This window comes from Sminthopsis crassicaudata, chromosome 2, assembly GCF_048593235.1.
Source record: "Sminthopsis crassicaudata isolate SCR6 chromosome 2, ASM4859323v1, whole genome shotgun sequence".
In the NCBI taxonomy this organism is placed as follows: Eukaryota; Metazoa; Chordata; class Mammalia; order Dasyuromorphia; family Dasyuridae; genus Sminthopsis; species Sminthopsis crassicaudata.
Window position 1 is genome coordinate 363890505 of NC_133618.1, and position 25532 is coordinate 363916036.

At 35.5% G+C, this 25532-nt stretch overlaps 1 protein-coding gene across 2 annotated transcripts in view; it reads left to right on the forward strand.

Moving 5' to 3' along the window:
* Positions 1 to 25532, forward strand: part of RAD50 (RAD50 double strand break repair protein) — an 81949-nt gene that overhangs the window by 55359 nt on the left and 1058 nt on the right. Inside the window, exons 21-24 of one of the 2 annotated variants that reach the window (XM_074290985.1) lie at positions 49 to 273; positions 13485 to 13570; positions 14877 to 15019; positions 19157 to 19290. In XM_074290985.1, the coding sequence (XP_074147086.1) occupies positions 49 to 273; positions 13485 to 13570; positions 14877 to 15019; positions 19157 to 19290 (588 nt within the window). The remainder of the gene's footprint in view (positions 1 to 48; positions 274 to 13484; positions 13571 to 14876; positions 15020 to 19156; positions 19291 to 25532) is intronic. The other variant, XM_074290986.1, reaches the window with a different exon arrangement.

Genomic DNA, 25532 nt, shown 5'->3' on the forward strand with positions numbered 1-25532 from the left:
ACCACACAATGATTTTCAATGCACTTTAAATTTTTTCTTCCTTTACAGTGAATATCAGGCATTAGAAGAAAAAATAGAGACACTGAAAAGAAATCACAGTTTAGCATTAGGACGTCAAAAAGGCTACGAGGAAGAAATTATTCATTTTAAAAGAGAACTGCGAGAACCTCAGTTTTCTGAAGCTGAGGAAAAGTACAGAGAAATGATGATTGTAATGAGAACAACAGAACTTGTAAATAAAGACCTCGACATCTATTACAAGGCATTGGATCAGTAAGTGTCATCTTACAGTCCTGATTCCTATTTCCTTCAAAGAACACACAGCTCTCTAATTATTCTGTTCTTTTTGTTAATTCTCTAGAGATTTAACCTTCACTGTGCATGAACAGTTCTTGCTTTATGTTTCGCAGATCTCTTAATTAAGTAAAGCTTTTTTTTTTTTTTTTTTACAAATTACCAAAAATATGGATATGGAAAAGGGAGGGAGGAAAGAAGGTAGTGGAGTACCTGTGGAGGGAGTGAGAAGGACATGGTTCAAGGTCACATGGAGATTTTAGACACAAAAGCAAGAGCAGGAGGAAGAATACACAGGAGCCAGACCCAGCCATGTGGGAGCTTGGCCAGAACAAAGGGGAACAGGGCTGGATATGAATACACACAGGTGAGAACAAGCAACACTTAGAGGCTGGGGACAAATGGTATCTGGACATGTGGCTGAATTAAGGTTAATGTCTTTTTTCTTGACACTGAACATCTCAAAACAAGTCCCCAATCTGGCAGCCGTTCTTCCTGGTATTTCTTCTGCTTTTAGTTGGAAGGGTTTTTTTTGAGTAGGGGAAGGGGGGGACAGGCCATGGAGCATTCAGCTGAAGAGCAGTAATGGAGAGGGAAAGATCCCAGTGTTGTTTAATAAAGTTAACATAGGTGTTTTAATAGAATTAGGATTTCTTTCAGAATTCTTTCTATAAAGTCAAATTTGCATAATGCAAATTTACATAAAGTGAGAATTATATCAATAGAGTCTCAGAGAACTATAGGATTACATTTTCTGTACTTCAGGATCTTAAATGCATAAAGGAGGAAAGGGGAGAAAACAACCTGCAAAATAATGTTGCTCTACAGGGCATGTGGAAGTCATAAGATGATTGTACATAGATGGACCTTTGGAGTTACAGAATTACTGACTACATCATTCAGAATTTGAAGATAAAGGCCCAGTTTCATATGGGTCATGTTCAGTCTTTAGAACTTCAAAGGGACTGGCTAGGTGTTTTCTTGACTGATTTTAAATAAAAGGGCTCTTAGCATAAGATATTTTTGTTGTAATAGAACCTGACTTTTAAAATAACTTTTTAAAAGTTGGTTGATTAACATTTTAAGATAGAAGATCTAAGATAGAATTATTAAGTTCAAAATGTATTAGAGAGGCAGTACATTATGGTAGAAGGAGCCTAAGGTTTGGCCAGAGGATCCAGCTTCACAGCTTGCCTCTGTTATTAATTAATTACTTTAGTAACCTTGGGAAGTTACCAAACCTTTCTGGGGTTCAGCTTCTTTACCTCTAAGATTTATTAGACCAACTGCCACTAAAGGCCTTTCTGGATCCCGTTCTATAATTCTGTAACCTGCACTATGTGTTGATGTGTGTTTTTAAACCATTGAATGTTCGAATATTTCCAAGACAATGTTGTGAGAGCAAGGGAGGAAAAAAAATACATGTTTAGGCCCATCAATGAAAGAGGAATGCTGAGGAAAAGATGCTTCTTCCTTGAAGACATTAGTCCTATTTTGCAGTTTCAGGCATTTAATTCAATTCATATTTCACAATCTGTTCCTGGATTCTTGGTCTTCGTGGGCAAAAGGGCAGGAGAAATGGGGCATTGTGTATGAGGAATAATAATAAGATCAGTTTGGTTGGATCATAGAATATATGAAGGGAAGTATTATCTAAACATTCTGGAAAGGTAGGTCTGGGGCTAATAAACAGAAGCATTTATATTTGTTCCTAGAGGAAATGGGGACTCCTTAGAGTTTTCCTAAGAGAGGGCCTGTGGTATAGAAAAATCACTTGGTAAGTGTATGGAAGATGATTTGGGGTGGGGAAAGACTTAAAGTAAGGAGACTGATTAGGCCACTATTTCAGTAGTCCAAGTGAGAAGTGATAAAGGTCTAACCTGAAGGGATACTGTTTATGCAAGTGCAGAGAAAGGAATGGACATATGCTGTGTGTGAAGACTTGGCAACTGATTTGTGATGTGGAATAAGTGAGAATGAAGAGTAGCAGGAATATGTTGGGTAGATTGGAAAGGAAAAGAGATTCAAGGTGGTGATGCCTCAGATTATTTAGGGGAGAGGTCTTAATGTAGTGGCAGTGGGGAGAAAGAAGGAATAGATATGATAGAGCCTGGTTGGATAAGAAAAGTGAGATGAGGAAAGAATTAAAGAGAAGACTTAAATTTTTTAACATTGGAAAAAGAGTGAAGGTAAATGTTCTGCCCAGAAAAGTCAGTGAATCCCAGTTGCCAAAAGGATAAAGTTCAAATTGCTTGTTCCAACATTGAAGGGTTTCTCTACAATTAACTGCACCTGTTTTCCTTTACTCATCTATATCAAATTACTGTTCATTTCTGTACTTCTTTGCCTTTTACACCTTTTCTCACTGGTGTTTTTTCTTTCAAAAAATGTCCATTCCCTTCCAACTTTCCTTCTTCAAAGCCTATTTCAAGTGCCCCTTCCTTGAAGGCTTACCTTCTCAACCCTATCTAGATGTGATCCCACTCCCCCTTCTGTTACCTTATCTTATACCGTTCTTGTTCCCATCTAACGGTACTGTATATAATTATTTGTACATTCATCTTAATCTTTCATTTTAGGCTAGAACTTCCTGATGACAAAAATTCATCCTCATATTTATAAGCCTTGCCATGTCATGTACAATATAAGAACTCAGTGACCGATTGCTAGACTGAATTGTAGGGGAACCAAGTAGCCCTTTTTATACAAATTTTCCTGAAAACACTGAATTCAGCTTTTCTTCCCTCAACTTATCTTCTTTTACACTCTTAAAGTTGAACTTGAATTCAGTGTAGTGTTGCATTTGTGTTATCTAAGGTAATGCAGGAAATTAGCATTTAGCTAATTTAGTAATAACCTCCATCCTTAGACCTTGCATAGATAACACTTTATTTTGCAATTCTTTAATTCACTAATCTTATGTTGTTTATTATAGCTCTATTTCTTTATCTATTATCCTCTTGCTGACTGTAAACTTCATGAATCTTTCACCTAATTTATCTCCTCATTCTCTAACACTGTACTTTGCACAGGATAGTTTTTTCATACTTGCTTGTGAATTGATAAGTGATGCCTAGATATCATTAATTGAAATTGTCCTCTCCAAGTTATCAATGATTTTTTAATCACATAATCTAATACCCTTTCTCAGTCTTGATGTGACCTCTGTGGGATTTGACATCATTGATCACTTTCTCCTCCTGGGTACAAACAGTATAGTTTTTTGACAGTATAGTATTTTTTTATAACATTATCCCTTGTATTCATTTTTCCAGATTTTCCCCTCCCTCCCTCTCCTCCCTCCCCTAGATGACAGGCAATCTCATACATTTTACATGTGTTACAGTATAACCTAGATATAATATATATGTGTAAATCCAATTTTCTTGTTGCATGTTAAGTATTGGATTCGGAAGGTATAAGTAACCTGGGTAGATAGACAGTAGTGCTAATATTTTACATTGAATTCCCAGTGTTCCTTCTCTGGGTGTAGTTGTTTCTGTCCATCATTGATCAGCTGGAAGTGAGTTGGATCTTCTTTATGTTGAAGATATCCACTTCCATCAGAATACATCTTCATACAGTATTGTTGTTGAAGTGTATAGTGATCTTCTGGTTCTGCTCATTTCACTCAGCATCAGTTCATGCAAGTCTCTCCAAGCCTTTCTGAATTCATCCTGCTGGTCATTTCTTACAGAACAATAATATTCCATAGCCTTCATATGCCATAATTTACCCAATCATTCTCCAATTGATGGACATCCATTCATCTTCCAGTTTCTAGCCACCACAAAAAGAGCTGCCACAAACATTTTGGCACATACAGGTCCCTTTCCCCTTCTCAGTATTTCTTTGGGATATAAGCCCAGTAGTAGCACTGCTGGATCAAAGGGTATGCACAGTTTGATAACTTTTTGGGCATAGTTCCAGATTGCTCTCCAAAATGGCTGGATTCTTTCACAACTCCCCCAACAATGTATTAGTGTCCCAGTTTTCCCACATCCCCTCCAACATTCATCATTATTTGTTCCTGTCATCTTAGCCAATCTGACAGGTGTGTAGTGATATCTCAGAGTTGTCTTAATTTGCATTTCTCTGATCAGTAGGGATTTGGAACACTCATATGAGTGGATATAGTTTCAATTTCATTGTCTGAGAATTGTCTGTTCGTATCCTTTGGCTATTTATCAATTGGAGAATGGTTTGATTTCTTATAAATTAGGTTCATATTCTCTATATATTTTGGAAATGAGACCTTTATCAGAACCTTTAACTATAAAAATATTTTCCCAATTTACTTCCCTTCTAATCTTGTTTAAATCGGTATTGTTTGTACAGAAACTTTTTAGTTTGATGTAATCAAAATCTTTTATTTTGTGATCAATAATGATCTCTAGTTCTTCTATAGTTATAAATTCCTTCCTCCTCCACAGGTCTGAGAGGTAGACTATCCTCTGTTCCTTTAATCTATTTATGATCTCATTCTTTATGCCTAAATCATGGACCCATTTTGATCTTATCTTTGTATATGGTGTTAAGTGTGGATCCATATCTAATTTCTGGCATACTAATTTCCAGTTTTCCCAACAGTTTTTTTCAAATCATGAATTTTTATCCCTAATGTTGGTATCTTTGGGTTTATCAAACACTAGATTGCTATAGTTATATCCTTTTTTGTCCTTTGTACCTAATCTGTTCCACTGATCGACCGGTCTATTTCTTAGCCAATACCAAATGGTTTTGGTGACTGCTGCTATATATAATATAGCTTTAGATCAGGTATATCTCGACCACCTTCATCTGACTTTTTTTTCATTAATTCCCTTGAAATTCTTGACCTTTTATTCTTCCATATGAACTTTGTTGTTATTTCTAGGTCACTAAAATAGTTTCTTGGGAGTCTGATTGGTATAGCACTAAATAAATAGATTAGTTTGGGGAGTATTGTCATCTTGATTATATTCGCTCGGCCTATCCACGAGCATTGGATGTCTTTCCAGTTATTTAAATCTGACTTTATTTTTGTGGCAAGTGTTTTGTAATTTTGCTCATATAATTCCTGACTTTTCTTTGGTAGATGGATTCCCAAATATTTTGTACTCTCAACATTTGTTTGGAATGGAATTTCTCTTTGTATCTCTTGCTGTTGCATTTTGTTGGTGATGTATAAAAATGCTGAGGATTTATGTGGATTTATTTTGTATCGGCAACTTTGCTAAAGTTGTGAATTATTTCTAATAACTTTTTATTAGAATCTCTGGGGTTTTCTAAGTATATCATCATATCATCTGCAAAGAGTGACAGTTTGATTTCCTCATTACCTACTCTTATTCCTTTAATCTCTTTCTCGACTCTTATTGCCAAAGCTAACATTTCTAATACAATATTGAATAGTAATGGTGATAGTGGGCAACCTTGTTTCACTCCTGATCTTACTAGGAAAGGTTCCAGTTTATCTCCATTCCATATTATGCTTACTGACGGTCGTAAATATATGCTCCTGATTGTTCTAAGAAATAGTCCGTTTATTCCTATACTCTCCAGTGTTTTTCGTAGGAATGGATGTTGGATTTTATCATATGCTTTTTCTGCATATATTGAGATGATTATATGGTTTTTATTAATTTGATTATTAATATGGTCAATTATACTAATAGTTTTCCTAATATTAAACCAGCCTTGCATTCCTGGTATAAATCCTACTTGATCATAGTGTATTATCCTGGAGATGATTTTCTGAAGTCTTTTTGGTAATATCTTATTTAAGATTTTAGCATCAGTATTCATTAAGGAAATTGGTCTATAGTTTTCTTTCTCAGTTTTCGATCTACCTGGTTTCGGTATCAATACCATGTCTGTGTCATAAAAGGAGTTTGGCAGGACTCCTTCATCCCCTATTTTTTCAAATAATTTATATAACATTGGGGCTAATTGTTCTTTAAATGTTTGGTAGAATTCACATGTGAATCCATCTGGCCCTGGGGATTTTTTCCTGGGGAGTTGATTAATAGCTTGTTCTATTTCTTTTTCTGAAATGGGACTATTTAAGCAATTTATCTCCTCCTCTGTTAATCTAGAAAGCCTATATTTTTGGAGGAAGTCATCCTCTCTAGATTTTCCTAATACTTCTTCCTTATTTCTCTTTGTACCTGTCTGACCATTCCTCAGTCTCCTTTGCTAATTTTGTTATCTGTTTTTTATTTTACTCTTGGATGTTTACAAGTGCTCTGTCCTGTGCTCTCTTCTTTTTTATCCATACTATCTTACTTGGTGATGCCATCAGCTCCTATGAATTCAATTTTCTTCTTTATATGGATGATTCCTAGATTTACTTAGCCAGTTTTAGTCTCTTTCCTGAACTCCAATGACCACCAATTGACTTGGACATTATGAACTAGATATCCTATAGATGTCGCAAATCAGTCTGTCCAAAACAAAATACATTATTTTTCTCTCCAAATTCTTTTCTCTTCTTAGCTTTCCTATTTGGTGTCAGGAATATCCTCCATCCTCCCAGACATCCTATTCAGTCTTGTTTGGTGCCATCCTCACTCCTCTACTCTTATTCATTCCATAGATATCTAATTCATTACTAAATCTTGTTTCTATCTTTATAATCACTCTTATATATAATCCCTTTTCCCTGCTCACATAGCAAACGCTATGATATATATCTTCATTGCTTCACACCTGGACTATTAGCCTTCTAATAGGTTTCTTTGCTTTAACTCACTCCCTTCTTGAATCCATCATTCATTCAGTTGCAAAAGTAATTTTTCTAAAGCATTAGTCTGACCATTTCACTCCTCTGTTACATAAATTCCAGTGGTCCCCTGTTACCTCAAGAATTAAATATATTGTCTTTGACATTTAAAATTCTTCATAACCTGGCCCTTCCCATCTTATATTTTACCCTCTGCAGCTGCTCTGTCTCCTTTAACATTTGCTTTCTTACCATTTCATCTTCTTTCTCCATGTTTTTTCACTGGTTTTCCTCAGTCTATAATATTCTCTCTATATAGTTAAGCTTCCTGATTTTCCTGACTTCTATCAAGATTTACCTGAAATCCAGCCTTCTTTGGGCTTTTTTCTTTTCAATTATCTTCCATCTACTCTGAATATATCTATTTACATACCACTTCCATAGAATTTGACCTTTTTGAAGAGGGGAGTATTTTTGTCTGTCATCATATTTCCAGCAATTATTATAGTACCCAGCACATATTAAACAATTAACAAATGCTTGTTGACTGGCTAACTCACTGAATGAAATAAATTTCTTTCTTTTTAAAAATTTTTTATTACAGCTTTTTATTTTAAAAACATATTCATGGACAATTTTAATCATTGATCCTTGCAAAAACCTTGTGTACCAATTTTCCCCCACTTTCCTCTATCTCCTCCCCAAGACAGTAATCCAATATATGTTAAACATGGTAAAAATATATGTTAAATCCAATATATGCATGCATATTTATACAGTTACCTTGCTGCACAAGAAAAATCAGATCAAAAAGGGGGGAAAAAAAGAGAAAGAAAATAAAAAGCAAGCAAACAACAAAAAGAGTGAAAATGCTATGTTGTGATCCACACTCAGTTCCCACAGTCCTCTCTTGGGTGCAGATGGCTCTCTTTATCACAAGATCATTGGAACTAGCCTGAATCATCTCATTGTTGAGAACATCAGAATTGATCATCATATAATCTTCTTGTGGCCATGTAAGATAATCTTCTGGTTCTGCTCATTTCATTTAGCATCAGGTCATGTAAGTCTCTCCAGGCCTCTCTGAAATCATCCTGCTGATCATTTCTAATAGAACAGTAATATTCCATAACATTCATATGCCACAATTTATTCAGCCATTCTCCAGCTGATGGGCATCCACTCAATTTCCAGTTTCTTGCCACTACATAAAGAGCTGTCACAAACATTTTTGCACATATGGGTCCTTTTCCCTCCTTTAATATCTCTTTGGGATACAGGCTCATTAGAAATACTGCTGGATCAAAGGGGTATGCACATTTTGATAGCCCTTTTGGCATAATTCCAAATTGCTTCCCTGAATGGTTGGATCAATTCACAACTCCAACAATATATTAGTGTCCCAGTTTTTCCATATCCCCTCCAACATTTGTCATTATTTTTTCCTGTCATCTTAGCCAATCTCAGAGGTATATAGTAGTACCCCAGAGTTGTCTTATATAAGAAATTATTTTTTTTTAATTTTTATTTTATTTTATAATTATAACTTTTTTTGACAGTACATATGCATGGGTAATTTTTTACATTATCCCTTGCACTTACTTCTATTCAGATTTTTTCCCTTCCTCCCCCACCCACCTCCCCCAGATGGCAAGCAGTCTTATATATGTTAAATATATTACACTATATTCTAGATACAATATATGTGTGTAGAACCGAATTTTTTGTTGCACAGGAAGAATTGGATTCAGAAGGTAAAAATAACAGTTTACATTCATTTCCCAGTGTTCCTTTTCTGGATGTAGCTGGTTCTGTCCATCATTAATCAATTGAAATTGGATTAGCTCTTCTCTATGTTGAAGAAATCCACTTCCATCAGCATACATCCTCGTACAGTATCATTGTTGAAGTCTATAATGATCTTCTGGTTCTGCTCGTTTCACTCAGCATCAGTTGATGTAAGTCTCTCCAAGCCTCTCTGTATTTCTCCTGTTGGTCATTTCTTATAGAACAATAATATTCCATAACATTCATATACCATAGTTTGCCCAACCATTCTCCAATTGATGGACATCCATTCATCTTCCAGCTTCTAGCCACTATGAAAAGGGCTGCCACAAACATTTTGGCACATACAGGTCCCTTTCCCTTCTTTAGTAGTTCCTTGGGGTATAAGCCCAGTAGTAGTATGGTTGGGTCAAAGGGTATGCATATTTTGATAACTTTTTGGGCATAATTCCAGATTGCTCTCCAGAATGGTTGAATTCTTTCACAACTCCACCAACAATGCATCAGTGTCCCAGTTTTCCCACAGCCCCTCCAACATTCATCGTTATTTGTTCCTGTCATCTTAGCCAATCTGACAGGTGTGTAATGATACCTCAGAGTTGTCTTAATTTGCATTTCTCTGATCAATAGTGATTTGGAACACTCTTTCATATGAGTGGAAATAGTTTTAATTTCATCATCTGAAAATTGTCTGTTCATATCCTTTGGCCATTTATCAATTGGAGAATGGCTTGATTTCTTATAAATTAAAGTCAATTCTCTGTATATTTTGGAGATGAGACCTTTATCAGAACTAACTGTAAAAATTTTTTCCCAATTTGTTACTTCCCTTCTAATCTTGTTTGCATTAGTTTTGTTTGTGCAGAAACTTTTTAATTTGGTATAATCAAAATGTTCTATTTTGTGATTAATAATGGTCTCTAGTTCTCCCTTGGACACAAACTCCTTCCTCCTCCACAAGTCTGAGAGGTAAACCATCCCATGTTCCTCCAATTTATTTATGATTTCGTTCTTTATGCCTAAATCTTGGACCCATTTTGATCTAATCTTAGTATGTGGTGTTAAATGTGGGTCCATGCCTAGTTTCTGCCATACTAATTTCCAGTTTTCCCAGCAGTTTTTGTCATATAATGAATTCTTATCCCAAAATTTGGGATCTTTGGGTTTGTCAAAGATTAGATTGCTATTTTTATTCACTATCTTGTCCTGTGAACCTAACCTATGCCACTGATCAACTAGTCTATTTCTTAGCCAATACCAAATGGTTTTGGTGACTGTTGCTTTATAATATAGCTTTAAGAAATTATTTTTTTCCACATTTTTTTCATATATGACTCTTAAAGTTTATTGATTGTTGTAGCCCTTTTTTAAAATTGTTAATGAAATATATAAAGGTTTCAGGGAACTAGCATAGCCAGAAGTCACTGAACTACTTGTTTCAAATAAGCATAAGTTGCCAAAGAATGGGAAAAGGAAGACGATTTACAGTACTGGCATGGTACTTTGACTTTAACACACATTTAAACAGTTATGGAAATACTGTATTACGAAAATGTGAAAAGGCATTGGTCTCTGCAGAGAGATACTTGAGATGATTCCCATCATCTTACCATTCCCTATAACTATGCCCACCAATCTTAAATGAGGGAGTGTGATGTGGTATAAAAAAGAATACACTTTTTTATGTTGTCTTTTTATTTTTCAACTACATGTAAACAGAAGATGTTTAACATTTGTTTTTTAAATTAAGTTTAAAAATTTCATTCTCCCTCCTCCTCACCTTAAAAAAGTAAGCAGTTTGATATTATACATAGGTAGTCATGTAAAACATTTTCACATTAGCCATGTTGCAACAGAAAACCCAGATCAAAAATGACAAGAATAATAAAGTTTTAAATTATGGTTCAGTTTTCATTTAGATATTTCTTTCCTTGGAGGTGGATCACATTTTTTCATCAGAATCTTTTGGATCTTTGTATATTGCTGAGAATAGCTAAGTCTCTCACAGTTAATCATTATATAAAATAAAACAGCTCACCGGGGCTCAGAGGATGCAACTTTGAATCCTGGCTTTGACTTCACAGGTCTAGCAGTACATTAAATCATTTCACCAGGAGTTTCCTCATCTACAGAATGGGGGGTGATAATATTGGCATTATCATCTTTATTGAATTGTTGGTAGTCAAGTAAGATTATATAAAGCACTTTGTGACTTCAAGTAACAGCAATTATTGCTGTTATTGTTACTCTCTCCCCAGTTTATAATGATAACCTAATAATCAGCCTTAGCACATTAGTTAGGAATATTCCCTATCCATCCTTCCCTCTTCTGAACAGTCAGAGCATTCTATATTTCCTTCTTGCACTTTGCCTAATATTATCGGTGCCTGTGGGTGCATCTTCTCTCACCTATTAGATTATGTAAAAGCTCTCACCTGTTTTCCTCTCATCTTCAAATACAGTCTTATACTCACTCAATACTTTTCCTATTACAGTATCATTCTGAATTGTTTTAAGATTTTGAAACATTTTTTCAAGTGTTTAAGTCATACCAGGTTCAGTAGATTTCTGAGATTCTTTTTGGGATCCTTCTGATTATTTAATAATCTCTTATCTCAAAGCAGCTTCAAGTATAAAAATCAGAAAGTGCGTCTCCCTTCTTTTTCCACCTCTATTCTCATGTTATTAAAGTTTTTTGCCTTTTATATACATAGAAGGAATGGGGGTTTCAATGTTGGTTAAAATAGATTTTTTAAAAATTTGAATGAAGAAATTTGCATTTTAAAATATTAGATTCACAAGTATAAAAGATATAGGAAATCCCTTTTCATGATTGTCCCAAAAAGAAAACTTTTCTTAGAAATTTGGGAGTTGGAATGTAATGTATGGATGCTAAGATCATACAAATAGGTATAAAAAGTAAAGAAAATGTGGACAATTATAAGACAACAGATGGCGTCCTCATCAACAAAGCTGAGTATGGATTTTAGTCATTTACTGTTTTTTTCCAGATCTTTTTATAATTTGCATTATAATCCTTTCATCTGATAATATTTAAAATATATTTTATGTTGAGTCATTTCTTGTTTCTTTTACTTGGTGAATCAGAAGATCATGAAATGATTTTGCTGAAGTAAGTAGCATAAAGTTAAGTTTCATTTTTGTGCAATCAGATAAGAAACCTGCTATGGAAGTAAGGTCCATTTCACACCTTTGGTATGCATTTTACCCTGAGAGTAATAATGTCTGCCTTTGGGCAGATATTTTTGAGATTCCTAAGTTTCCCAAAGAAAATGGAGGATCTTTTGTTGAATAATGACATATAGTTGCAAGGTTTCATTACAGTCACATCACTTTCAATTTTGTAGTTATCTTTTCCTTTCTTTTGAGTTGAAAAGCTATCAGTTACCCAATAAAATCGAGAAAAAGTGCTTTAACACAAATGGGGGAGATTTATCACAGCTGAATAGCATGTGGGGTTTGGGGATTAAGATTGTATAGATGTTTGAGGTTTTATATTTTGGCAACTAAAACATCTTAATCTTCTAAACAGTATCATCTCTTCTGCATCACAGCTTCTCAACCAGACTAAATTGTCCAAATGAGAAAAAATTTAGCACACTCAGACCAGAAAGTTGGCTGGGGGGGAAGGGGGGGGGGGCGCCTAAAGCTGTGTAGGCTTGGTCTAAGTAAAGATGAGAAGACAGCAGAGCTGAGGACTTCAGAACAATCCCCAGAGGACTGGCCAGTGCCATTGCATGTCAGTCAGGTTCTTCTGCCTTTAACAAAATGTTTCCTTAATGCTTCTATCAATGTCTGAAATTCTGATAATATCATACCACTTAAGTCTTATTAAAAATTATTTCTTTTGCTTAGTCAGAGGAGTAAGCAGAATAGGCAGATGATCTGCTTTTTGTTAAGTGGAGGTTGTATTTCTGTTCTGATTTGAAAATTAGAGATCCTTCATCTATTGGTGACAGTAAGGAAGCCCCTGCAATCTTCAGGAGCCCCCAGCAATCTTGACTTTCATTTGGAAAAGTAATAAGAAATGTTATTCTGTGACTCTTATTTTAAATATGAGCTCTGGTATGGTTTTTCTCTTTATCAGTATGAAAATAGGGACTTGTTTTGCAAATTAGTTATCTATATCTTGGTTCTCCTCCTGATCTGATTTCAACCTTAGAAAGACTGTTCAACTAGCTATTATTGTACTTTACACCCATGATAAGAAACTTTTCTCTTTACCTCCAGTAACTTATTGTAACTTAGGCAAAATTTTCTTTCTTCTTTTTTTTTTTTTTTTTTTTTTTAATTTTTTTATGAGGCACTTGGGATTAAGTGGTTTGGCTAGGCTCACACAGCTAGTTAAAGTGTCTGAAACCAAATTTGAACTCAGGTCTTCCTGACTTCAGGGCTGGTGCTCTATCCACAGCATCATCTAACTATCTCTGCAAAAACTTCTTAAAAGGAATAAATACACTTCCTAAAATGTTTATGATATATACCAACGAAGGGATTTAAAAAAATTTATTTCTTAATTGACTCAGTAGTCCCTGGAACAAAACTGACCAATTTAAGATTTAGTAAAGGGGAAATAAGTAGAGACTTGTACCAAGTAGAATAAAGTTGATGTAGTTGTTTTATAATTAAAGGTTGATAATATTATTTTTTTTGCTGGCTAATTATTTTCTTTTCTCAGTGCAATAATGAAGTTTCATAGCATGAAAATGGAAGAAATCAATAAAATTATTCGTGATCTCTGGCGAAGTACCTACCGAGGCCAAGGTAATTCATATTTATTTGATTGATACTCTTTATCAGGAATCTTATTCCACCCTTTATAGCTCTGCTCTAACCATTCCCTGAGTCTCATCTAAACTTTCTGTTACCTTCCCTGCATTCCTAGCATTACTAACACTAAAGCTAATTTGAACTCTTATATTTATATTACATGCCATTCATCTTAAATGAGCCATTTTTTGAGGCTCTTTATTTTCCAGGATTTGGGGCTGGCCCCATTCCTTTATTGTTATTCCTCTTCTGTTACCTCTTTCTTCTTACTCCTGTTCCATTGTTACTTCCTACTTTCCCACTAACTTACTTTCTGAGAATTCATAAGACTTCTTATCTTGGTATGATCCTATACTAAGAAGATAAGGCAAAATTTTCTGTTCACAACTCAGTCAGACTTTACATAATTTGACTACGGTGCATATAACAGTTACCCTGAGCTGTAATAGGAAAAAAGGGCTTGGGTTTGCGTTCTTTCGAAGAATGTAGATATGGATAAGTTTAACTCAGATAAGAAGAAAACCATTGTGAGGAAATTGATAGAGCAGAAAGGTTGCCCCATTCCCTAACCTTATTTTTGGCATCACGTGATTACTACTTCCTGACTTTGGCAGTCAGTTTTAAAAAGATTCAGTTTCAGATTTTAAGAGAAATATAAAAATGTTTTATTTTGAAACTGACACAGTGCCACTTTAATTTTGCTATTTAAAACTAATTAAGTCATCTTATTTAACTTCTCTAAAATCACTTGGGAATTTTTACAGTCCACCAATTGGTGCCTACTCTGTGCCAGGCATGACTCTAGGCTTTGAGGATATGAAGCAATTTTTTCACACAATGCTTACATTCATTGGGGGAGACAAGTACATCTTTAAATATATATAGAATATATATATATAATAAATATAAAGAAAATAAATGCAAATATTTGGGGAGGGCAGAAAGGCTTCATGTAGAAGGTATCTGACTTTATTTGAGCACTGTCTTGAAGGAAGAGAGGGGTTCTCTTCAGTGGAGGGAAGGGATGGGGGCAGACAGTGCAAAGGCATTGAGGCAAGAGACGTGTTACAAGGTATCACATGGCCAGAGAAGAATAATGTTCAGTGAAGCCAGAAAGGTAGGCTGGGTTCAGGGTGTGAATTGTCTCAAAAACTAAACAGAGGCTAATGGGTTTGATCCTAGAGGCAGTAGGGAGCTGCTATTATTATTTTGGATAATTCTCATATTGCTCAATGTTCTCTTCAACAACAAAAAAATTCTGTTTTTTCTCTCGTACTTTTTTTTTTTTAAACTATGTCAGATATTGAATATATAGAAATTCGGTCTGATACAGATGAAAACATATCAGCTTCAGATAAAAGGAGGAATTACAATTATAGAGTAGTGATGATAAAAGGAGACACAGCCTTGGACATGCGAGGACGATGCAGTGCTGGGCAAAAGGTAAATACATAGGATTGTCTTAGCCGTTCCATATAAAAATAAATTAAAAGAAACAATGGGGCTTGCAATCTGTTCCAAACAAAAATGAGGAATATAAATTGTGATTTCCCCCCAGACATATTGGAGCCTGGAAGGTAAAGGCAGGTGACATCTGGATTTTCTTCTCTCTGATTATGTCTGTGTGACCCTTAATTGTTTTAAGTCTTCATTTTCTTTTCCATCAAATGGGGATAATAGTAATATGCATCTTTCAGGGTAGTAAGAACTGAGGGAGATAATATATATAAAGCAATTTGCAAAATTTAAATGCCTGCAGAATTCCCAGAATCACAGAATTTTAGAGTTTGAAGGAATCTCAGCAGATACCTAATCCCAGCCATATCTGAAAGATCTTAAAGGAATCCCTCCTATGACACCCCCTCCAAAAGCTAGCCTTTTGCTCAAAGGCCTTCACCTAGGGAGAACACTCCACTCCTAACAGAGCACATTTCATTTTGGAATAGCTCTAATTGTTGGTGTTCTTGAAGTCCATTGCTGCTGGTTGTGCTCTCTGAAACCACATATAACAAGTTTAATCCCTTTTCTACATGACAACCTATTGGATACTTGAAGGTAATTCTCATATTTCTCTGATTCAAACCTCCAAGCTAAACCTCCCCATTGTTTTTAAACTGCTATTTTCTTATGATGTGCACACCTTTCAGCATCCTGTTTACTCTTATCAATACCCTTCTTAAACTAGGGTATCCAGAACAGAACACTAAATAAAGCATTCCATATGTGAGCTGTCACCTTCTCTCTGTAAATTTGTGCCTTCATTAGTGCAGCCTGAAGTCACATTGTTTTTGTTACTTTCCCACCACTTCATACCAAGATGATGTTTTTTAACCCAAGTATAAGACTTTATATTTTTCCTTGTTGAATCTTAATCCAGTACTCTAGACTGTCAAGATTTTTTTGGATTCTGATCTTGTCAGCAAAGGAAATGAATGAATATCTGTAAAAATATAAAATATACAAACCAACAAAACCAAATTATCATATTAATGCAGTCATACAAGGATATGGAACAAGTCATAAGTAAACTGCCATAAGATGCTGAAAACTATTATGAGTAGCAATAACCAAAAATGTTTACAAGATAGACATGAAAAAGAACTAAATTATGAGTTCAAAGTGTTAGAAGTGGAAGGAACCCTAAAGGCCATGAAAGCCAAGCCCTTCATTTCTCAGGTGAGGAAACAGACTGAGAGGACTAGATGTAATTTAGGATTTGACACCAGATTCTTTTAACTCCAAATCTAATGCCTGTTGCCACTCTCATTTCTTTAGAGCTTCTTATTAGTTTAGGAAACCATAATTAGTCATATTAGCAAACCAGAAACCTATTAGTAACAAATGAAGTATTAAATTGAATTCGTACTTTTTGAAAAAGTAAGAGTGCTAGTTGGCATGTTTGAACCTTCGGACTTGCCGACAATGTCTCCAGTACATTGGCTTCACTCACATTTACCTAAGAGTGTATCTGCCTATAAACAGATAATGAATTTGGTGAGATAAATATAAATACCATCCCTTCAAGACCTAAAAAAATATCCATAAAGTTAAGGTATAATTGTTTCTGCTTCTACCATGAATTTCATGATGTCTGAGCCAGGCAACAGTTTGCATATTTAGAAGAAGTTTTACAGAAATCCAGAGGTTAAGACTATATTGTTATCATTGGATCTGGCATAGAGAATATCACTGGATTCAGTTTAAGTAACTCCATTTAAGAGAAATGTGGCAAATATTAAAGAATCTGAAAGAGATATAAAAGATTAAAGGGAAATAAAGTAGCACCTGTGATCTTACTTTATTGGAAGAATTGGAATTAAAAATATGTGGTGTCTGCCTGGACTGGAGTAGACACAATAAAATCTTTTAATTTTTAAAGAAAGTAAATAGCCTTTTTCTTTTGCTGGGGACAACATGATAAATGGTTTAAAATGTACTATATTTTCCTTTCTTTTTAAAAATTTTTAAATTTTTATTTATTTTTTGCTGAGACAATTGGGGTTAAGTGACTTGCCCAAAGTCACACAGCTAGGAAGTGTTGAGTGTCCAAGTGTTCAGGGCTGGTACCCTATCTACTGTGCCACCTAGCTGCCCCGCATTTTCCTTTCTTGAACTTGGAACCGTCTAGGAAAATCAAGGACATACAGTTGCCTGTAGTATGTATGATCAATAGAATTTGTCTGCCTGCCTTTCTAGATATTCATGCATATATCCCTAGGTCATAAAATCTTTCCACATGTTACAATTTAGATATATTCTGCCCTGTAGCAGACTCCTGAATCATGTAACTTGTATCAAGCGTTTTTAATGAGAATTTTAAACATCCAGAGATTATCATCTACATTGACTGAATTTTTGTTTTCCTAAGAAGCTCTCAAGTTTGGCTTATAAAATTCACTTCTTCAAACAGTTTCTGAGAACAGGAAAAGTTTTCTGCATTTCCATTTTAGCTGAAGAATAGAGGTTTCTCTGGAAATAAAAAACTTGAAAACTTCTAATTGCAGCTGAAACTTAAAACAACTAATTCCTGCTTGTAGATAAGTGCAAAATTATTCTGACTTTTACAAGTTAAAGATGGCTTTAAGCACTTTTACCTGTTTTTTCATCTTCTATTCAGATTGGATATGAAGTCATCAGACTTATCCATTTAAATAACTGCTTATTTATGTCAGCTATGTTCAGCCACTGTTTGTATGTTTGTATTGGGTCTTGGTTAAGAAGCTACTCTGGTTAAAGGGCAGTTGAAAATACTGCCCTAACCTTATGAGGCAGAAAGATGGCTATAAACAAATGAAGCCCATATCCCAAGGAAGTGACAAAAAGTGGACAACCACAACAGTTCTCTAGGAAAGTTAGCAATAGGAGGAATCATCAGAAACTGCTGTGAACTAAGGTACCACTGATATCCTTTCCAACCCAGAGATTGTGTTTATCAAAGCAGACTGCTGATTCTGAGGGCAAATTGTAGTGACCCTCCAAGATATGAGTTTTTTAATACATTGTCAGTTTTGTCTCATACATTTCAGTGATATTCTTTAGTAACCACCTTTAATGAAATTGGAAAACAGATATGAGGATGTAATCAGGCCTCCTGGTAGTGGTTAGATACTGCTTGAGTGACAGCTTGCTATATTGGAAAAAGATCTTGACAAGTCATCAGAGCTCTTGGTTCAGCTGGGTAACTTTGGGCAAGTCTTCTTTACCTTTAAAGAGTAGATTCATGTAACTGTTCTTAGTGAAAATTTTCCAGTGGCTCCCCATTGTCTAGAGCAGAGGTGTCAAATTTCCAAAGCTGCATGCAACCTATAATACTACTATGTAGTTTGAATCAGATTAAAATGTAATTGGGAAATATTTTACAAAATAAAAATACAGTATAAGATAGATGATGTTAATATATGGTTTTCCAAGTCAATTATGTGATTGCATGGATCCTTATCCAGTGGCCAGTTTCTGCTTGAGTTTGACATCACTGGTCAATAGGATCTTAAGAAGAACCTGCTCATGGATTTCTACTGGCTACTAGCTATTAGCTATTTTTAGCTTATCCCTATGTTTGGGAGGCTCAGAATTATGTACTCATTTTTTCTTCCATAATTTCTTTATGGTATTATTTTGGAGTTTCTTGTTTTCTGTATAGACCTATGAATTCCTTGATGTAGGGAATTCCTAATAAGAAAATTTTCTCCACTGAGGTATATGGCCACTGTTGCTAAAGGTCTTTGATTAATTAAGTAATTTGTGTAGAACCATTCAACTAGTAGATATTATAGACAAAATTTCAATCCAGGTGTTCCTAACTCCAAAGTTGGCTTTCTCTGTAACATCATTGTGCCTCTCTGCTAGGATTAGATTCTCGGTGTAATTCCTTGATGCAACACAGTTCCTTTCAACTTTGGTTTATCTAGAATATGAGCTGAATGGTTATTTGCAGTCTCTATCACCTCCTAAGGCCTTTGATTGAATGATAATTGTGATATTTCCTTGAGCCTGTGAAACACAGTGGTCTGTTTTCCAGACTCATGTTCCAAGACCTTTTTATTCTTTTTACATTCAACTCTGTTATTGATTTTCCCTCAGGTGCTTGCTTCTCTTATCATTCGCTTGGCCCTCGCAGAAACTTTCTGTTTGAATTGTGGCATTCTTGCATTGGATGAGCCTACAACAAACCTTGATAGAGAAAACATTGAATCTCTTGCACATGCCCTGGTGGAGTAAGTGTTTATTACATTTATTATTATATTTTAAAACATACATGTTATTTAATACTTGCATACATATTATTATATTTATGCACAGATCAGTTTAATACAAGGAAAATGAAAGGTATAGTGGTAGATTTATAGCAGTTACTTTTAAATAACATCAAGAAAGGTAAATTCTCATTTAAAATAAGCTTTGAGAGAAAACTGTATAGATTCTTCATGAAGATTTTGATTTATTTCAATGTGAATGCTTGACTGTTGGAAGTTGGAAAAATATTCAGCTAATGTATTTCTTAATTGAGCACACATTGGGCCATCATCAGAAAAGAGTTTGTTTTTTTTCCCCCTTTCTCTGATTCTATTTTTTTTATTTTTATGAATTTGACCAATAACAAAAAATATGAATATATCCATACACTAAGAACAGAAAAAGAGGATTGTACATCAAAATAGGAATCTGTTATATAATGTTCTCTTTGGGTTGATTTCTTTCGGTCTCTGGGAACAGCCTTCGTTTCAGTTCAGAGTGATCACCACAAGAACAGCCAGGTGTTAAAATCCAAATCCTTTATTATCTCTTTCAAAGTCTTGTCTCCTTTCCTGGGGCCTGGTTAGCTTTCTTAGAGACCTATCTCTCTCCTTGGTTCTGAGAGCTTGAGCTCCTGCCACCAGTCCTTTTTCTTCTCTGCTTCTGCCAGCTTCTCTAATGAATCCTGGCTAAGGCTTCTAGCTTATATGCTTTACACTGAGTATAAACCAATCATTATATCACTAGGAAACCATTATTTGTTGTAGGATTAAATCAATGCCATTTGTCTCCTCAGTTCCATTTAGTACCTTCTTTCAAGTTTTGGTCCATAATATCTCCCGCTTTCTTTTGTTTTAGAACATAGGTGATCATGACCTCCCTGACTTCTCAAGGAGTTGAGAACCCAAAAAAAAGGAGGTGATCACACCTTCTCTGATTGCTCAAAAAAGGGGTGAAAACAACACAAAAGGAGGTGATCATGCCCTTCCTGACTTCTCAGGAAGGGAGATGAAAACACCAAAGGAAATGGGAAATAAAACCAGATTAGTGGGTTTCTCAAGGGTCTCACTTTGAAACAGGTATACATAAATCCATCATCATAGGAGGTATTACACATAATTACATAAATTACATAAACACATAGCAATATATAACACAAGCTAGAAGTGATGTAACAGATAACATGAATCAACATATACATGTCCATAAGTCCTAGAAATAGTCCAAAAGAAATCTATCGTCCATTACTTCTCAGGTGTAAGGAATCCAATGATTCCTGCAAGTTTTGAAGTTCTGTAACAGTCTTATCAACAATTTTTCATTTCAGGGAATCCAAATGATTCCTGCTGGTTTTAAAGTTCTTTAACAGTCTCTACCAGTCATGCTCTTTCAGTGTCAGATGTTTTTTAGCTCTTCTCCTTTGTTTCATGGTTTTTCTCTTTTTCTGTCTCTTTTCAAGTGCTCGTTAGCACCCATCTGATTCTTTCTCCATCTGTAGAGATACAAACAAACCCTTTCTCCCAAGCAGTTAACCTATCTAGTCCCTTGTATTTACCACTTTTTAAATCTCTCATCATCATCTGATAATTACATTAGAGCTGCTCTCACTGGATACTGCCCTTCTATTGGGTTAAAAAGCTTATATTATTCCCAATTGTAATCCCTTTCTGCTCTCTGATTGCTTTTTTGCTGATTGATAACATCAGAGTCCTGAACTTCTAAAAGTGTAACCTCAGCTGCCATCATGCCCCACCTTTCTTTTGTTTGATATCTTTTTTTTTTTTTTTTTTTTTTTTTTTGATATCTTAGAGCTGGGCCCCACTTCTCATTTCCCTGGATCAATCAATCTATATTCTGAGGCCCAGTGAAAATCTCAGTTGCATTTTGGACATAGGGTTTTAGGTCTTCTCTCACCTTGTCCTCTCACTCTATCTCTATACCTACATTGGGCTTTCCCATGCCCAATTTTTCCACATTGAAAGCATTGGCGAGCCTTTCTAAAAGTCCCTTGCCTAGAGGGTCCCCATCTTCCCATGTTCATCATAGTCTGGGCATAATAAGCACTTGTGCCCACTGTGGCACAGCGTCTTATGATCTCCTCTAAAGAAGCATCTTTGTGTAGTTCCCATATAATTCTTCTGCAAACCTCATTAGCATTTTCCTTAGCCAGTTGTCTGATTATTATTCTTGTAGCTGCATTTTCTCCAATGGTTCTTGTGACAGTGTTTGCAGATGTCCCACAAAATCTACAAAAGGTTCATTGGGACTTTGCTCTATTTTTGTGAATGCTTCCCCTCCATCTTTTCCTGGGAGGGAACCCCTTGCTTTTATAGCAGCAGTAGCAATTTGCTCATATGCTGCTATGGGGTAATTAGTCTGTGCTGAATTGTCTAGGTACTGACCTTCACCTGTTAGTTGGTCAAAGGTGACTTGTATATTGACTCCAGTTTGCCTATTTCATTGGGCTTGTATCCTACATAATTCACTATATTCAGAAAGCCACAACAAATTTTGTCCAGGTTCTAAACATGGCTTTACTATGGATTTCCAATCACTAGGGGTTAAGATTTCATAAGCCAAATTCTTTAGTAACGTCTTAACATAAGACGATGTAGCCCTATAAAGAATGCAACCCGTTTTCAAATCCTTAATTTTTTCTAAGTCAAAAGGAGTTTATTTTCTCCTTTGTTGACCTGAAGAGTCAAGCTCTTCAATTACAGGGTATGCATTTATTAAATCAGATATATCCTGTCCTTTTTTAGCCTTTTGTAATCTTATCATAAGCTGCTTCATAGGTGGTATTGATTGTGTTATTGCCTCTCCCCCCCTCCTCCTTCCTTCATCCATGAAGGGTTAATTGAGGGGGAAGGGTCATGGGATGGAGAATGTCCTAATGGCTTCTGCTATGAAGCACCACACTCAGAATTGTACTTAACTCATTTCTTGTCTAATTCTTAATTCTTTTCACCTAGTTTATCAAGTTCCTTCTCTCCTGCACTTTCTTTTTTTTCCTTATTCTATAACTTAAATAATTTCCTAAAGCCAATTGTATTAAGTTATATGTATAAAGTGTTTCTTTGGAAATTGAGTCAGGTCCATTATCATTGTAGTATTCACATAGTTGCGCTCCTACTAATTTCCATTCCTCAATTCCACTTAGTACCTTGTTTCAAGTTCTGGCCCATAACACTGTTATATGCAGATTTAATTTTTAAAGTATTTATTAAATGTAATGTAGTAATAATAACACTGCCTTACTTATTTGTATTATTCCCTTCTGAATTTCTTTCTATTTATCTGTGTATTTTAAAATGTTTCATTGGTGGTTCTTTTTTTTTTCCTTTGCATCTCTATTTTCCTGTTTCCATCCTACCAAAAAAAAAAAAAGATTAAAAGTTTCCTTGTAACAATTACCTATAGTCATATAGGAAAAAAAATTCATACACTGGTTATATATGAAAACATATGTCTCTTGGATCCATCTTGACTTCTGTCAAAAAGATGGAAAACATGTTTAATAACCAGTTGTCTAGATAAAGTTCTTAAATCTTTTAATGTTCTTTTCCTTTTTACAGTTTTGTGTCGTAGTATAATTGTTCCCCAAGTTGTGTAGCCCTTTATATAAATCTTCCCAGGTTTTTCTGCCCCTAAACTAAAATACAAAAGATACTTTTGACAGAGCCTGTCCTTAGCCCACATGGCCTTGACCACGCCTTGGTTGTCCTCCTGGCACTCTCCTTTTCTGAATGGGTTTGTCAACAATTCAGTCATTTTCTCCACTCTGACTTCTGTCCTCAGACCAGGCACCAAAGTGCATGTTGGTTAAACAGCTATTAAAAGCAAAGTGCTCTGCTCTTTTTATCCTCAGTTTTCCTTTTCTCATATTGACATTCTACTCAAGGAATGCAATATGCGGACAGTTTAGTACAAAGAAAATAAAAGTTAATATGGTATAGTGGGTAGAGAGATGACCTCAGAGCTGATAGGAAGACCTGGGTTCAAGACCTGCCTCTAGCATACAGACTGTCCTACAGTAGTAGAGGGAGCTTCCTTCCTCAAGTTGTTCCCTCTTTCATTGAAATCACAGGGTCTTGTTGTCATTTTGGTTCTTAATAAGGAGAATGGGGGGGGGTGAGGGATGAAAGCCATCAGCCTGGTTGATCAGGAAAGCCCACCTGTCCTGAGGCTAAGGGGGAACATTGAGAGTGAGAATAACAATGGTGAAAGAGATAGGAGTGAATTAGGGCTAGGAGGCAGAGAAACAGTTAGGGAGCTCTGATGCCCCTGCAGGCTAGATGGGTTAGAGTAGTGATTGTGGGAGTAGAGGAAAGGGAATGTCAGGAGAGGAATGTGGAAGCAGATTGATTGCCTCACTACACCCTGGTTTCTTACCTTGATATCAGACCATACTTTGTCTTCTTCCCAGGATTGCCTCAGAGACTCTTATTCCTTTGGTTGGTGCTCTTCCCCTCCCTGCTTTTCCTTAGACTTATTGATGGTATGCCCGCTAACCCTGCTCCTTCCCTGTACATGTTAAATCCCTTGAATGCAAGGACTATTTGTTATGTCTCCCCAGAATGGATGTGTCTCACCCTTCTTCTTTGGTCCTGACTTGTAATTTTATTAGGAAGCAGTGAGGAATTTCTCTTGATCAATGCAGATCAGCCACTTCTTTACAACTTGGAATTGAAAAGAATCGACTAGGTTGCTGAGGGCTTATGTAACTTCCCTAGTGACACACAACCAAGGTGAATCAAGAGAAATTGAGATCTCAAGTCTTCCCAATTACTCTGTAATGCCTTGTTTAACTTGAACATAATTGGCATTTTAATATGTTTGATGAATTGAATTTCTTTCCATGGGAATGTCCATAGGAAACTTGATTTTACCTGAATATCTAATTGGTATTTAACTTTTAAAAGTTGAATCTCTTTATCCAAATATTTGTCAGTTTGAGTAATGTGGATGAACACTGTTTTAACAATATACTTTTGAATTTCTACCAAGTTGGTGGCTAGAATCTTTTCTGTTAGATCGATGAAATTATGAATACAAAGACCTTATTTTGAAATAAAACTCTTGGTTTAGTGAGGGAGTAAACATTTAAATATTTTAAGAATATATGATTTAATAGATATGATTACTGTCCCCCACAGCAGATCACAATTCCTCTTCAACTTAGTAAATGGTCTCTGAGAGTTGTTGTGGTCAAAAACTTGATCATCCTTGGCGTGTATGATGAGGAAACGTTGCACTTAATAAGGTCTCTCTGAAGTTGAAAGTGTTCGGGTTGGTGGGACACGCTAGATTAGAATTTGTACTCTGATGGTTCCAAGATATGGCAACAGAGTAGAATTTCAGTGAAAATACATTATGCACACCCCAAAATTAACATTTTTCCATTTTTAAAAAGTTTGTGATGGCAAAAAAATGAAAATAAGCAATAACTTATTTATGGTATTGTATGGTATGTTAGGTGGACTGCCACAGCTTCAAAATAAGCATAACTTTAAATAGTAATGTTACATAGAGATTACAAATTTATTTCCATTTTTGTCTTGTTGTGTTGTGAAGAGTGAGGGCAGAACTTGTTTTTCATATGCTCAGATGTATACTGGGTAAATTGTATATGTGCAGAAATGGACATTTCAAAAAACACATCCTTACCTATAGTTCTCCTGATGGTGAAGTTATACATGTTTGACAGGGTATCTCCTTGTAGCCCACACCTCCATGTTCTAGAGACAGAGTAAAACATTTGTGTTTACAAAGAGTTGAATAGTTGTTGATAGAACTTTCTCTATCCTTTCATTATTTGTTATCTTGTGTACTGGCTGAGTTTGAGTGCAATGTTCTAGACTAAGACAGTCACCCTTCAGACCCCTATCTGTGGCATGGTTTAGCATTTTTCTGAAACTTCATGTTGCCCCACTAAACCTGAGCAAGCTTCTTAACCTATGTGTTCAGCTTCTCCCCACAAAGAAATACAGAAATTTTCCCAACCCGCCTACTCACCTACCTTCTGTGTGTCATAGTAACGATGCATCTGATAACTGGTCAGGACTCATTTCTAAGTAGACCCAACTCCTAAGAAAACTTTGGGGACGGCTTGTGTTATTCCCCCATCCATCTGTAATTTTATTTTTAAACATCACCAAAAAAAAAAAAAAAAAAAAAAAAAAAAAAGCAGACAGGTTTGGGAAATTCCCAAAGCAAGGAGCAT